General features: G+C 41.6%; 2 protein-coding genes across 10 annotated transcripts in view; both read left to right on the plus strand.

The window, feature by feature from the left end:
• The window catches only part of LOC139621477 (phospholipid-transporting ATPase IH-like), a 34349-nt gene extending 20877 nt beyond the window's left edge, over positions 1 to 13472 (plus strand). For 2 of the 9 annotated variants that reach the window (XM_071478013.1, XM_071478029.1), the window contains exons 16-30: positions 500 to 573; positions 684 to 787; positions 1680 to 1861; positions 2294 to 2527; positions 2720 to 2897; positions 2992 to 3094; positions 3568 to 3713; positions 4117 to 4176; positions 4895 to 5022; positions 5148 to 5283; positions 5735 to 5758; positions 6741 to 6806; positions 7100 to 7203; positions 7301 to 7466; positions 10419 to 13472. In XM_071478013.1, coding sequence (XP_071334114.1) covers positions 500 to 573; positions 684 to 787; positions 1680 to 1861; positions 2294 to 2527; positions 2720 to 2897; positions 2992 to 3094; positions 3568 to 3713; positions 4117 to 4176; positions 4895 to 5022; positions 5148 to 5283; positions 5735 to 5758; positions 6741 to 6806; positions 7100 to 7203; positions 7301 to 7466; positions 10419 to 10691 — 1978 coding nt within the window. In that variant the 3' untranslated portion in view covers positions 10692 to 13472. Of the gene's footprint in view, positions 1 to 499; positions 574 to 683; positions 788 to 1679; positions 1862 to 2293; positions 2528 to 2719; positions 2898 to 2991; positions 3095 to 3567; positions 3714 to 4116; positions 4177 to 4894; positions 5023 to 5147; positions 5284 to 5734; positions 5759 to 6740; positions 6807 to 7099; positions 7204 to 7300; positions 7467 to 8170; positions 8286 to 9114; positions 9334 to 10418 lie in introns of those variants that run through there. The other 7 variants (XM_071478056.1, XM_071478048.1, XM_071478073.1 and 4 more) reach the window with 7 other exon arrangements.
• A 218-nt stretch (positions 13473 to 13690) lies between these two features.
• Positions 13691 to 14050, plus strand: part of mcf2lb (mcf.2 cell line derived transforming sequence-like b) — a 40608-nt gene continuing 40248 nt past the window's right edge. Inside the window, exon 1 of the mRNA XM_071477950.1 lies at positions 13691 to 13956. The gene's annotated coding sequence lies outside the window, so the exon portion shown is untranslated. The remainder of the gene's footprint in view (positions 13957 to 14050) is intronic.

Raw genomic sequence — 14050 nt, forward strand, 5'->3', positions numbered from 1 at the left:
TAAGATGCAATAGGAAGGCAATAGGTTCGCGAGTATTCTCACACTTGCTGTTTTAACCCTTTATAGGGAATCTGAATCTTTTGGCCCAGAACACAAACTACCACACCTGTCTAATTGTCAAAAATGTCAAATTTTGTCAAATTTCTCTGAATCACCATCAAACATTATTTTATTGTTGATGAATAATGAAAGTGGCATATAAAGCCAAACAGGCACCTTTTTGAGAAAAGCCAGATCAAACCTGATTGCTTTTTGTTTTAGATAGTATGTTCATTTTCACAGCAACACATTAGGCCCTGAATATCAAGAATAGACTGGGGCATGACCAGAAAGTACAATATGCACTTAACAAAAAATTCAGGGGAAAAAAAGGTCTTGGTCCACTAAAAAATAGAGAACTGAGTTGATCTTAAGTGGACATATTTTACTACATTTGACTTGATAGAGCGTTAATAAAAAGAGAACTCGCTTCAACGCCTTCATACTGTCTCTTGTTCAGGTTTCTGCTGCTCCACGTGCTGAACTTCGACTCTGTCAGGAGGAGAATGAGTGTCATAGTCAGGTCAAGCTCAGGTAAGACGTCCTTTGACAGAAGTAATGCAGAAATCAGAGCCGTGTTCATACATTTTATAAATCAGACACTAAAAATGTTTTTTGTTGTATGTGTGTTTTTGGGCTTGCAGGAGAATACCTGCTCTTCTGTAAGGGCGCAGACTCATCCATTTTTCCTCGGGTGGTGTCTGGGAAGGTGGAGCAAGTGAAAGCCCGGGTGGAGCAGAATGCTGTTGTAAGTGTGCATGGTCTAATATAATGGGTTCAATAATACATCACATCAGTGCAGTTTTAGCATAAATATCATTCAGTGGTATTTTAAGGGCAGTAATACAACCTCATAAGCTTCTGCCTCATGAAAAGAAATTCATAAATATGAAGTTGATTTTTTTTAAAAAAGGGTTTAATGACTCATGATGATTTAAATGCTCCTGCAAAGAATCAAATTCAGCAAAACACTGAGCACTTCAGAAGCTCAATTTAAAGGCAATTTAGATCAGCGTAAAATTTGTCTATCAGCGGCTTTAAGAAAATCAGTATTTGTATATTAGCAATGAATCAAATGACTTGATTGACTTGGGTTGCTTGTTGAATCCACAGAGAATTGTGACACAACTCTGCAGTTCCTCTCTGCTCTACAGAGCGTTGTAGTTTGGTTTACATCCCACAACTTTACTGTCTTGGTTCAGTGTTACTGCTCCAATCAACCTAATCTCCAGCTATTTCAGCAAAAAAGGCTCTAAAAAAACGACTGTATGTGACCTGCCCAGCACCAAATAGCACACAAAATTAGTAACTAGCTGGTTAACTTGGGGAAGCGTTTAGCAGTAGAGCCAGATGTTTCCCTCATCAAAAGCAGAGCTCACAGAAGATTGAATATTGCACGTACATTCATTAGGTGAAAAGAAACAAAACAACAAATGAATACTAATGCTGCTCTGTGTCCACCAGATGTGTAAAAAGACACAGTTATATTATAATGTGAGAATATTCCACTGTTGTGTCTACAGTCTGTTACACAAACCTAAAGAAGCAAAGCAACCATATGAATCTAACTTTAACAAACTGTCTTGGGGTCACATGACAAATTGAGTCTCTCTTCATCTCTCTCTACACTGCGACACCAGGAGGGGCTGCGGACTCTGTGCGTCGCCTATCGGAGGCTGTCAGAGTCAGAGTATGAGGAGGCATGTCATCGCCTGACTGAAGCCAAGATGGCCCTGCAGGACAGGGAGCAGAGGCTGGCACAGGCCTATGACGTCATTGAGAGGGACTTTGTGCTTTTGGGTGCTACAGCAGTGGAGGACAGGTTGGTCACCGTGGAGAGAGAGAGAGAGAGGGAGAGAGAGAGAAAGGAAGGGGAAGATTTAAAAGCAGTGAGACAGAGGGGAAGATTAATGAGTCATGAAGTCATCTTCAAAGTATTGTCATGACTCATGAGACCAAAAAAGATTCAGCCTGAGCTCAGATAGGTGACTTACTACAAATACTAATACTATTTGGTTCCTTTCTTCACTATGCTGTGATACAAAATGTGTTTGTCCTCTGACAAAGTGGACTTCAGTATTGACCATAACTGATTGACAGTTTGACTTCCTAATAGATAAACTGGTGATGAGCAGGGACAGGGGTGGTCGTGTATTGATGAGTTGTCACCAGTTGGTAATTGATTGAAGTTCTGACGGATGCTTTAACCTACCCGCCTGGGGGCTGAAACTCTCATTGACTTATTGATGTGCAGGCTCCAGGAGAAAGCTGCAGATACCATTGAGTCACTGCACAAGGCTGGGATGAAAGTCTGGGTCCTGACGGGAGACAAGATGGAGACAGCGGCGGCTACTTGCTATGCTAGTAAGCTGTTCCGTCGGAGCACACAGATCCTGGAGCTGACCAAGAAACGCACAGAAGAGCAGAGTCTGCACGATGTTCTGTTTGAACTGAACAGGACCGTTCTCAGACAACGCTCTATTTCTGGGTATGAGATACTGCATGTGTGTATCTACAGCACAGGGTAAACGCTGTGGATCCACATGTGAAATAATAACATTTAAGAGTTTATGTACACTTAACTTTTGGTCAAACAGAATTTCAAGACCACAGACTCATCTACAATTGGGTTTGTGTACATAAATCCTGCTTTTGATCGGTCTGTGATATTTTCCTCCAGGTTGTCAGTAGACTGCCTCGACTTTGGTCTGATCATCGACGGGGCCACTCTGTCTGCAGTGTTAAAGCCTAACCAGGAGGGTGCAGGACACGGCAACTACAGAGAGATCTTTCTGGAGATCTGTCGCAACTGTAGTGCTGTGCTCTGCTGTCGCATGGCACCACTGCAGAAAGCACAGGTGACAGAACTGCACTTCCTTTTACAGGTATACTCCAGGCTTCTCCAAAGTGACAAATGGTGGTACTGATTGAAATTGTTTTTTTGTTCTGCAGATTGTGAAGCTAATTAAGGCTTCCAAGGAACACCCCATAACCCTCGCCATCGGTGATGGCGCCAACGATGTCAGCATGATCTTGGAAGCACATGTGGGCATTGGTGAGTTCATTTCACTCCTCTAATTAGTGGCTAATTTGCTAAATCATTCATTAAAATGTGAAAGATGTTTCTGTTAGAGACTGAGTTGATTTTTAAAGATAATACTGATTTTTTTGAGAGGAAAAGAAATCTGGTGAAGCTGTATGGGCCAATATTTGTTTTTACCCAAACACATAATGTAAAATAAAAATTCTGTGATCTTTTTAGTCAGGATATTTGCAGGGTCTTTGTTAATACATCTTATTATCAAAGCTCATTCCAATGGTAAATGTAAAAGTCCTTTTTAAACCAAAAACTTGAATTGAAATATGTATAAATCATAAATAAGCTATAAAAACAACATGTTAAACTTCTATATTATAAATTGTCAAATATACCCACAAATAAGCCAATAAAACATAGTAATGACTCACTTAGGGCTTTTATTACATTCCTGATCAGATTGTATATAACTACCTTTCTTGTTCCCTCAGGTATCATGGGTAAAGAAGGCCGACAGGCAGCGAGGAACAGTGACTACGCCATCCCGAAGTTTAAACACCTGAAAAAGATGCTACTTGTTCATGGCCACTACTACTACATCCGAATTGCTGAGCTTGTTCAGTACTTCTTCTACAAGGTACTAGACAAATGCTTTGTGTACTCCAGTGGCTCACACATTTTAATCACTTTATCGTAATTCCCAGTGAAACAGTGAGTTACAAAGAACCAGATTTTTCAGCTACTCTGACAGATTACTGGATTCATGAATCCCTGGTGCAACATTCTCTCCTGGATTCATGGCCACGATGATCAGTGTGGGCGGCTTCCACAGAAAGCAGTGCCCTGCCAACTGATTCATTTTTTCCTTTTGGCAGGCCAGCTCTTTGCGGCCCACTCAGTGAGCTTATAGCGCAATCTCTGCTTAAACAGAAATGTGTAGATAGTAGCATTTTTAGAGTCTTCAAATCTCCTCACATGTACTTGTCACAAGCTTATCACTCTCTCCACTTGTTGTTTTTCCAACTCTTAAATCTTTCCAGAATGTATGCTTCATCTTTCCTCAATTCCTGTATCAGTTCTTCTGCGGTTTCTCCCAACAGGTAAGTGATTAATACTCTGCTAAGGTTACAGTGTGCAGGCACACAGTGTAGTATATACTTTGATTACATATCCTCACACTGTTATTATATTAAACTGGCATAGTATTGTCAAAACTGTTTTTTGTTTTTACTTTTTAAAGCTGCATTTATCAATCATTTTATGTCAACAATGGGTGAAATGATTATATGTAATGTGAAAGGTGTTGCCCTTAGTCAATCACCTCGTTTTGTAGATCCTTTCAGCTCTATGGGGCATTTTATCATCTTTTAGCTCATTGTTTTGGTTTGTCTGCCCCACAAATTCTGCTTCATCGGTCTTGTTTCTAGGAGCATCTACCAGCCGTTCACTGTGAAAAAACTCTGATAAACCCACTTCACCAAATAGCTCACAGACAAAGTTAGTAACTAGCTGGCGAAAATAGTGAAGCATTTACCTGTAGAGACTAATATAGAACTAAAAGAAGAATTAATATTGGATATTTGCCAGGTGGCCAGAAACACTACTCCAGATAAATGTTTCTGCATGTATGCTGGACATGTAAATAAACAACTGTTGGCAAACATGTTGGCCATAAAAACTTTGCAAGGTGTTAATATGTCAGATGTTGTGTTTTTAGCTCCTTGCTGCCCCCAAGTGGCCAAGAAATCAAATAATTTTAAGCTGGCCTTGGAGTTCCACATGTCTAATGCTGCCTGTGTTGTATTTGTCCCTCGGCAGCCTCTGTACGACACCGCCTACTTGACGTTGTACAACATCAGCTTCACCTCACTCCCAATACTCCTCTACAGCCTGGTTGAGAAGCACGTCACCATAGAGACACTCAAGCGGGACCCCTCCTTGTACAGGTGAGCTCATAAGAAAATGTCTGACGCCCCCAAATGTTGTGCTACTGACAATAGTATTTAACTGCTACAATAAAATATTTATTGTGTTTACTCAAATTCTCCTTTTTTCTAATCCTCTCTCTCAGGGACATAGCAAAGAACTCCCTCCTCCGCTGGCCCGTCTTCCTGTACTGGACGTGCCTGGGTGTGTTTGACGCTGTTATCTTCTTCTTTGGTGCCTACTTCCTGTTTGACAACACCACCTTCACCAGCAACGGCCAGGTGAGCCTCTGTGGTGAAACGAGCAGAAATAAAACAGTGTTGTGGGGTATTTGAGGTTTAGGGAAATTAAAGGAGGATAAGGGATATAAAGAAAGTGCTGTCTTTACGAACACTCATCCATCTCCATTGGATTCTCATGAAAGAGGAGTTAATTGACTCTGTGGCCGTGTTTTTGTTATCTGTAACAGTAAGGTTTCTGTCCTGGGGCTCCCTTATAGGTCAGCAACATTGGATCTCCATTCATATCGACAACGCAATAGCATCTTTCTCTGTATTGTTAATTTGTATCATGTCAACTGTTTTCAATTGCCTTTGGTCCTGTTTTTTAAGTTGAAACATTCTGAAATTCATTTTACCCTTTGTCCTGATTCTTTTCTCTTTTCTTCCCCCTCCTTCTCTCTGCTTCCTCTCTCTTTATTTTGCTCCTCCTCTTCTTCTTCTTCTTCCTCAGCTTATGACCACCAACACACAGATGGTAAGCCTGTCTCCCTCCCTGTCAGCTCTCTCTGTCTTTCACGCTCTTTTAGTTCCTGTCGTACCGTTTAAGCTTTCAGTTTGACCGTTTCATCCGGTTTCATCCCTTCTCACTTCACATCATCCATGCACTTTCATTTGAATGTGTAGTTTTCTTGTGCTCCATTATTTCCCTAATCTCTGTAAAGCCCTGAATCCTGCACAGCACCTGATCTTAACAACTCCACTGACATAGTAGAAACCTTAGATGCTCCCCCACATTATCCTTGTGTTTATTTGTGGTAGCAAATAGAGTAATGCTAGTTTTTTCTATAGATTAAGATCCAACATCTGTTTGTTTTTCTGTCTAATGTGTTTGTGCCTTTATGTGTGTGTGTGTGCGCGTGTGTATTTGTAGCAGTTTTTGAGGTTGGTTGGTTTTTAGTTTGACTGCTCCACCATTCATGGGGGGGCTGAATTGTTTTCATCCTGTGCGCTTCCTGTTCTGTTGACAAACAGACAAACAAAAAAAAGAAGGAATTCAAAAAGGAAAGGAGTAACGAATGAAGGAGTTCTAGTGAAGTTACTGGTACTAACAACCAGCTGTGACTATTACATAAACTCCCCAGTTTCTTTGTCTTGATCTTCCTCTTCCTCCACCCTCCTTCATTCTCCTCCCCCCAACTCTCATCCCATCTGTTCACTGTTGATGTCTGCTTAAACCTTTCTAGGATTTCAGCAGGTAGAAAAATGTGGATGCTGAGAGGTGAAGTGAAAATATTCTCAGTCTATTGGCCCACAAACCTTAAGAGAAAATCTCAGAGAATAGTCCTTTCCTAACAGATTACTTCTCACCACAGCAGATATGACGTGAAGGTGTCTGTCTGCTGCTTTTCTGTGCTCACTGATGCACTGTAAAACCGTAGGATGTTCACTAATCCATGTGGAGGGTTATGTGATTTGCTGTAGCCATTAACCCTCTTCTTCTTCTCTCCTCCTCACAGATGTTTGGGAACTGGACATTCGGGACTCTTGTCTTCACTGTACTGGTGTTCACTGTTACACTCAAGGTGTGTGAGCACGAGTATTTGGAAATTAAATGAGGCGGAAAAAAAAAGAAAAAAAGAAACACTCACATCTATTGTATTGCATAATCCCTCCATTTGAAAGACTTGATTACCATTGCACGTGTGCCTGACTGGATGCGTGGACACGCTTGCGGCGCTCATGTTAGCTATTATGTTACATAAATGATTGACCGTACTGGCTGCTCAGTTTGCACAACAGTAAAGCCTAAAGGCAAAGTCAATGACTTCATTGACTGGTTGGTTGTTTACTATGTATATATTCTTGTTTGTTTCAGCTTGCCTTGGACACACACCACTGGACCTGGATCAATCACTTTGTCATCTGGGGATCACTACTTTTCTATGTTATTTTCTCTCTTCTCTGGGGAGGCATCATTTGGTATAACATCCTTTTTACTCTAGTATCTATAACGTTTATGTTGATTAGTACATTTCTGGAAAACCAATCAATTTCTCTCTTTCCCGTTGCTGCTCAGGCCCTTCCTGAACTACCAGAGGATGTACTACGTGTTCATGCAGATGCTGTCTAGTGGTCCGGCCTGGCTCAGCATCATCCTACTTATTACGGTCAGCTTGTTGCCAGATGTCATCAAGAAGGTCCTCTGCAGGGCCATATGTCCCACAGCCACTGAACGTGCACAGGTAGGTCTTGGCACCAACTCCACAGTGAAACTGAAGCTTTAAATATTTTGTGTTTTATAAATTTTCCTGTAGTGACGACTGATATTCTTAACTAAATGCTTTGCTGAAGCCATTAACAAATAACTAATTAATGCTTCCCAATTTTTAAAAGATAAACTATTTGTTGTTTTTTTCATTTCAGTTCACAAACTGAAATTCTCTTAAATCCTTGCTCACACTTAATATTTTGATAGTAATAAACCTTATGGGTAAGCCTCACATCTGTTACACTCTATTAATCATCCAGGAAGACCATTTAGACCCCTAAAAGCTTTGAGCAACAGTGTGATTTAGTGTGACCTCTTATTCCCTGTGGCTTTGCCTCACCTTCCTGTGAAAGCAAGCTTCACCATGAATGGAAAAATGAATGAAGGGTCTGACAGATTTCTTCTTCCTGTGCTCTTTCTTCTCTTTTCTCACTTGTCACTGCACCCTAATGGACTACCCTAATCAAAATTCACACCATCCTCCATTGTTTCTCCCTTTTCCCTTCAATCACCCTTTAATACCTTATCCTCACCACTGCCATCCCCCTTTTTCTTCTTCCTTCCTCCCTCCTCATTACTCTCCCCCTTCTCTTCTCCTCTCTTGTTTCCTTCCCCACTGCTCCTGTGTGGTTGTGACTCTGCCCTCCGCACTCACTCACTCTTTCGTGGTAACTGCAGTCCACTCGCCCGTGCCTTACTGTGGAGCCGTCCACCATCTTCATGCTTTCTCAGTCCTCCAGCAGAATGAGTTTCTGATTGGCCCAGAGAGACGAGAGAGGAGCAGGAAGAGGAGGTGACTCTCTCTTTTAAGCCCTCATCTCTATATGCATGGTGGCATGTCACAGTGTAAACCACTTATCTCTGTCTCAACACCTCGCCTAATGTGAAACTAACTACTAGGGCGCTCTTGATGATGCCCCGATGTCTGGTGTGCGAGTAGTATCCTATTCCTCCCGTTTATGAAATCACCTTTTCCTTATATATTTTGTGTGCTTTGTGTCCCTTTTTATATTTGCTGTTTTGTAACCATGTTTTCATCTCTTTCATGTTGTCACCTTGTTGTGTATTTTTTTTGGGTTTTTTTGTTATGGTTGGTAGGATGATGTCGTGCAAGGTTTCCCTAGGACTGCTTGACAGGAATAGCTTAGGCTTACAATTTAATTTGCTTCCATCTTTCTTAGCTAAAACAAATAGTTGAATAATTAATTATATGGTAAAAAATAATTACTAGATCTGGAAAAAAATAAATATCAACTGTTTTGACAGCAGATGAACTGTTAGTTAGCTGCAATTCATTGTCATTACTATATCATTTCAGACTAGATATTAACTGTCTAACATAAATCTAACATAAAACAACCAGGACAGTGTTTTGAAGTCTATAACCTTAGTGAGGTACCAAAAAGCCACAGCGGTTTATCGTTCAGGATTGTTCGTCAATCAGTTTAAGAGGGTTCACGGTTTGTGCATACACAACAGGTGAAAAAAAATCATTCTGACGTCAGGTGAGGACTCGAGTCAGCTTTAACTGAATCTAAACACATGCTGGATGTAAGAAAAAATAAGACATGAGGTCTGAGTAGATTCCATTATCACCTCCTTTCCTTTAACGTCATCCACAGAAGGTAAGGACAGCGGGGGCCCTGGAGGGCTGTGTGGCTCCTGGTCCTGCTGGTGGAGGGGGAGGCAATGAGCAGGACCCGCTCCACCCTGATAGGACCTGTGAGGGAGACAGTGGAGAAAAAGCTGCTAGGACCTATGACTCCATGATGTCACACAGCCACAGCACCCCGCTCAGCAAACCCTAGAGTCCTCCCTCTAGGTGGGCAATGGTCACCATGGTAACAGCACACAGAGGGCATTGACAGTGGGGAGTCAGGTTCTTAATGCTGCTACCAGGGTGCTTCCTGCTGCTGTGCATTGTGTGGGGCATGCTGTCGTGCTATGGCTGAGGCTTGGGGCGGGGGGTTGGTGGCCGGGCCTGCATAAGTATGAAGTTTCCTTCTGTCAAACCTACTTTCAGGAATCACAATATCCAATTAACTCTGCAGCGCTGGTTTCATAGCGTGCTGTGCTTCTCACCGCATGTCGACTGGGAATTAACTTGATCTGGGTAGCAGCCAAATTAGAAATGTTATCCTCTTTATTAGACGCAGGCTACTTAAAATCTGTTGCCACTTGTCATGGGGGCACCAACAAGTTGTAGACTTGTGACTGCTTTTTGGTCCTGGACAGATGTCAAAGTAAAATTGAGGGTATAAGAGTGCAGCTTCTGGATCAAAGGAGGTTTAATTATGTAATATGAAAAATTATTGTCAGGATTTAGTGATTTATACAGATTTAGTTTGTAACCAAGGTCATATTTTATTAGGCACTGCCACTAGTAGGCCTCCTAATCCAACACGAGTGCCACAGACAAAATATATATTTATATATATATTTACCCAGGTTGCCCAGGCAGCTCATTAAACCATATACTGTGTAACTGAAAAGTGTCATTCTGTACCAGCAACACTGATGACATCTGGTGTTGGAGGATCATATTGCAAGTGTGAATTTTGTCTTCATTTCTTCAGCATGCTAATTCTAACATGACTATTAAGCATAATGGGAATTTTCAGAGGGTTTCTTATTATTGATCAGTAAATTCTGTTTAGTTTCCACACTGAATTTTTTGTTTGTTTTTTTCAGTAAATTTCATCCAGGGGTCCACTGCATGGGGTCTTTGTTCATTAAAACTAAACATCTGGATATCTAAAACCAACCTTTATCTTCTGACTATAACCCTGTTGTTCGATCTCATGCATCAAGCCGTCTCACATCTTTTCTCATTCACAAGATGTTTGCTTATTTCGGTTGTTTGGATTTTGTCTTCTCTGTTTTTCATTGTATGGTGATGGTGTATCCTCCCTCCCTCTCTCTGCAGGATCATGAGAGGCTTTCGCGGGGTGGCGTGGCCGAGTTGACTCCGCTGTCGTCTCGTCGATCCTACAAAGGCACGAGCACGGACTCCTCTCACCTCCACCTTGGTGCTGCGGAGACGCTGTCGCTTCGCAGGTCTGATTCCCTGCCCCAGAAACTACTGGCCCACTTGGCAGAAGGGGGAGGGTCAGATTTGTGCGCCCTCAGCCCCTACACGCTCCGTCTCTCGGGGGCAGGATTCGCCTACTATGCTCCAGGGCCGGAGACCTCCGTGTGAACACAAATGCAAACTCTGAAACTATGTGTATGTGATTCTTGTCGGCTAAAACACACACACACAGCATGTGTAGTACATACCAAGATATGCGACCAAGATCTGCACCTCAAGGATCAAGGATTGAGAGAAAGAAATACAAACATGTTCACATACGTGTAAAGCATGGACACTCCATGCTGAGTTCACCATGTGCATTTTCTGGAATACACCTGAGTGGACAACCCTTTAGATATTATTGCCCTGACTCCTCATCCTCTTACTTTGGTAACATCTTTTTGTTTCAGTGTAGTCCTTGTCTTAGTCTCATCGAAGTTCCTGCTCAAACTCTTACTTGAAAAAGTCTAAGAACAAAAGGGGAACCACATGTGAAGGTGCATTATTTGTTGCACTATGGAACTGTCGAGTTTCAACATGTCAACAGTCGGGCATTTTTGTATTCCTCGTCTTCATTTTCAGTCTCACATTCTTCCCTCTTCCTCCACTTTTGTGTCCTTTTTGTTTCTTTTGTAAATGTTTGTCGAAAACATTTATGTACAGTACGTGGTCTGGCCAAGTAAGGGGCAGTCATCAAGCTCAGCCCTTTAGGTGTGCGTGAGTGTGCATGTGTGTGAGTGTATGCATGACTTTGCCTGTTATTGTATGTTTTTATGTGACACACCTTTGCCTTACAGGTAACCACACAGCAGCAGGCTAGGAGCCAAAGGAGAAATGTGTAGAAAAAAAGAAAAAAAAACAGAAGTGGTGTTTTACTAAGCCTTACACACACATACACACACACACCCATCAGCTGGAGGAGAGAAACGGGGGAAACTCTGAAGAGGGATGTGCAGTATTCTACCACCCTGCCTTAATTCATGGATTCATAGATACCCATTTTCAGTGGATTATATTTCTAAGTCAATTTAAACACATTTGTGAGAGTACAAGGAGGTTCAGAGGGCATATATGTCTGGTACAGTGTGCCTATTATTCCTCTTTCAGCTTCCTTTACCCTCATGATAGTGTCACGCTTTGTTTCCCTTCTTATCTGTCAGTGCTTCATGTTGGATCTCTCTGCTGCACGCTGATCTGTTCTTCTCTCGGTTGTTCCTTATCCTCCTTCGTCCCAGACATCATTCATCACAAACTATATCATGACACCTTTTCTTTCTCCTGAACAATGAGCACACTGTACCCACTCCCGCCTCCGTGTGGCCATGTAGGGTAACAGCAGCGGTCTTTATTTATGATGTCCTGAATGACATGTTATTCCTCACTATTGCATTGTGCTCGTGCGTTTGCCGCCATGCTCTGTGTTATGCAAAAGTAAATGTAAGAATGCTTATGTCATGTCGTCACATTATAAGGGGTTTTCCCTGTGTTGCATTAATACATGAGTTTTTTTTCTGTGTTCTAAAAATTATTGATGGCAGTCACTGTTTATGTATGGATGTAACTTAAAAACTTTTGATATGTATATTGTAGTGAGACGGGGGCGTTATGTAGTCTGTTGTAAGTAGGAGGGAGACTTGAATCGGCGATGTCACAATCAAATCAGTGAGAATGTTGAACTGATTTGTCCATCATGTCCTCCAGCTGAAGATTGTAGCTCATTATGGATGAACCTCTTTTCTTCATTTCTAACATCTGAAGTCCTCTTTGTCCAAAGCATATCCGTTGCGTTACACAGCGAGCGACTGACTCGGGAAGTCTTGAATGTCAGATTCTCAAGCATTTTTGTATGTTTATACAGTTTATTTTCATATACATCACCATCTGCCAACATGTATAGATTTAAAAAAAGGTGTTCATTGTTTTTTACTGGGGCAAAGATGGTTTATCAGTTTTGGTTGGAGGTCTGGATTTGTCTCACTCAAAGCCCACAAGACCTTCACAAGTGTTCTGGACCTGTTCGGGCTCAACATCCTGACCTTGGTCATCTTAAAGGAAGGTCCTTTGTGCTTGTTACACAGCGTCCCACCTTGCTGTACTTTAATGATGTGATGGGGAATTCTTTATGGTCATTCTTCAAACTGTTTTTTTAGGCAATTCCTCCACAGCTCAGTTTTTCACTACTTCTTGTCATTTTTGTGTTGTCCATTGTGAGAATTTCTTTTGCTACTTTTGTATCCCAGAGAGAAGACTATATTTTAACTCTGTTACAATGTCTGTTTAAGTTTGTAACCAAAATAAGAGCAACATATACATTATATGATTCATTATAGATTTACCAATAGGTCTACACACTGCACTTTGTTCTACAAGAGATCAGTTTTCCCCTAAAAACAAGGTCTATTGTCTGTCGACTGGGGTTTGTAAGTGTTCACTCTTCCTCACAAGTTATTTTTCTAAGAAGATTGTAGTGGGTGAGAAAAAAGTGACCAAATAACTTGACAAGGAATGAACTGTCTGTAGGTGTCAGCCTCTGTCTCAAAATGGGTTTATAACACCAGCCTTCTACTGCTGATCAGAATGTCAAACTGCTTTTCTAAGTCCATCAGCACAACAGCAGGTGCTCATCTTGTCACTCCTGAGCTTGGCAAAGGTCTGAAATGTCGACTTCTGTGCTCCGAGTAGCACTCTTCATATCATACTTTCAGTATAGCACTGTTTGTATTACTAAACAGGTTTTGAGAAATTACCTTTATTTTGGTGGGTGGGTGGGTGGGTAGGGGGCATAAAGATTTTAAAAGTTCACTTGTTGACTTTTTGCCAGCCTGTCTGTAGCAAATGAGGGCAAAGCACTGTATTGTCATTCTGCTTGTAATAAAAGAGTGAAAATACTTGTCCTCTAAACATTGTGTGTTATTGTCTCAGCGGCAGCTTCATCCTGTCGTTTATATATTTGCTCTGCCATTATCCACAGCTGACATTTTGACCAGTCCTGTCATTTCAGACCTCAGTTGATGTCCACAATCCACCAGGTGAACCTCACCCACCAGTTAACACAACTGACCCTCATTTCCCTTAATCAGCCACCCAGTATCTGTGCCTGCCCACAAACACTAGTCTTCTGCCACATTGTTTGATTCATCTTAAAAGAGTAACCCACACATTTAGCACTGCGCTGACTACTGTGGAAAGTTTACATAAAGTATTAAAATCAATGCAGCAGAACCAGATATATCTTTATCTATCCTACACCTTGTCAAAACCTGATGCCTACAATACCCACAATGCAACTGCCAGCCGTTTGCTTGGAGAGCCAGGTGTTGTGCTCGTAGCAGCTAATATAGCCCCAAACCTGCTAGGCTCAGTCGGGTCAGAGATGAGGAGCGCATTACTGGTAGGCTCACTTCTTTCTAACTCCACAACTTCAAATCTTTTTATTTGGTGGGATTTCTGTGAGAGCATTCAGACTTCAAAACATGTTTAAATTC

This window comes from Trachinotus anak, unplaced genomic scaffold, assembly GCF_046630095.1.
Source record: "Trachinotus anak isolate AG129_WGS33_773 ecotype Australia unplaced genomic scaffold, CSIRO_AGI_Tana_v1 ptg000001l, whole genome shotgun sequence".
In the NCBI taxonomy this organism is placed as follows: domain Eukaryota; kingdom Metazoa; phylum Chordata; class Actinopteri; order Carangiformes; family Carangidae; genus Trachinotus; species Trachinotus anak.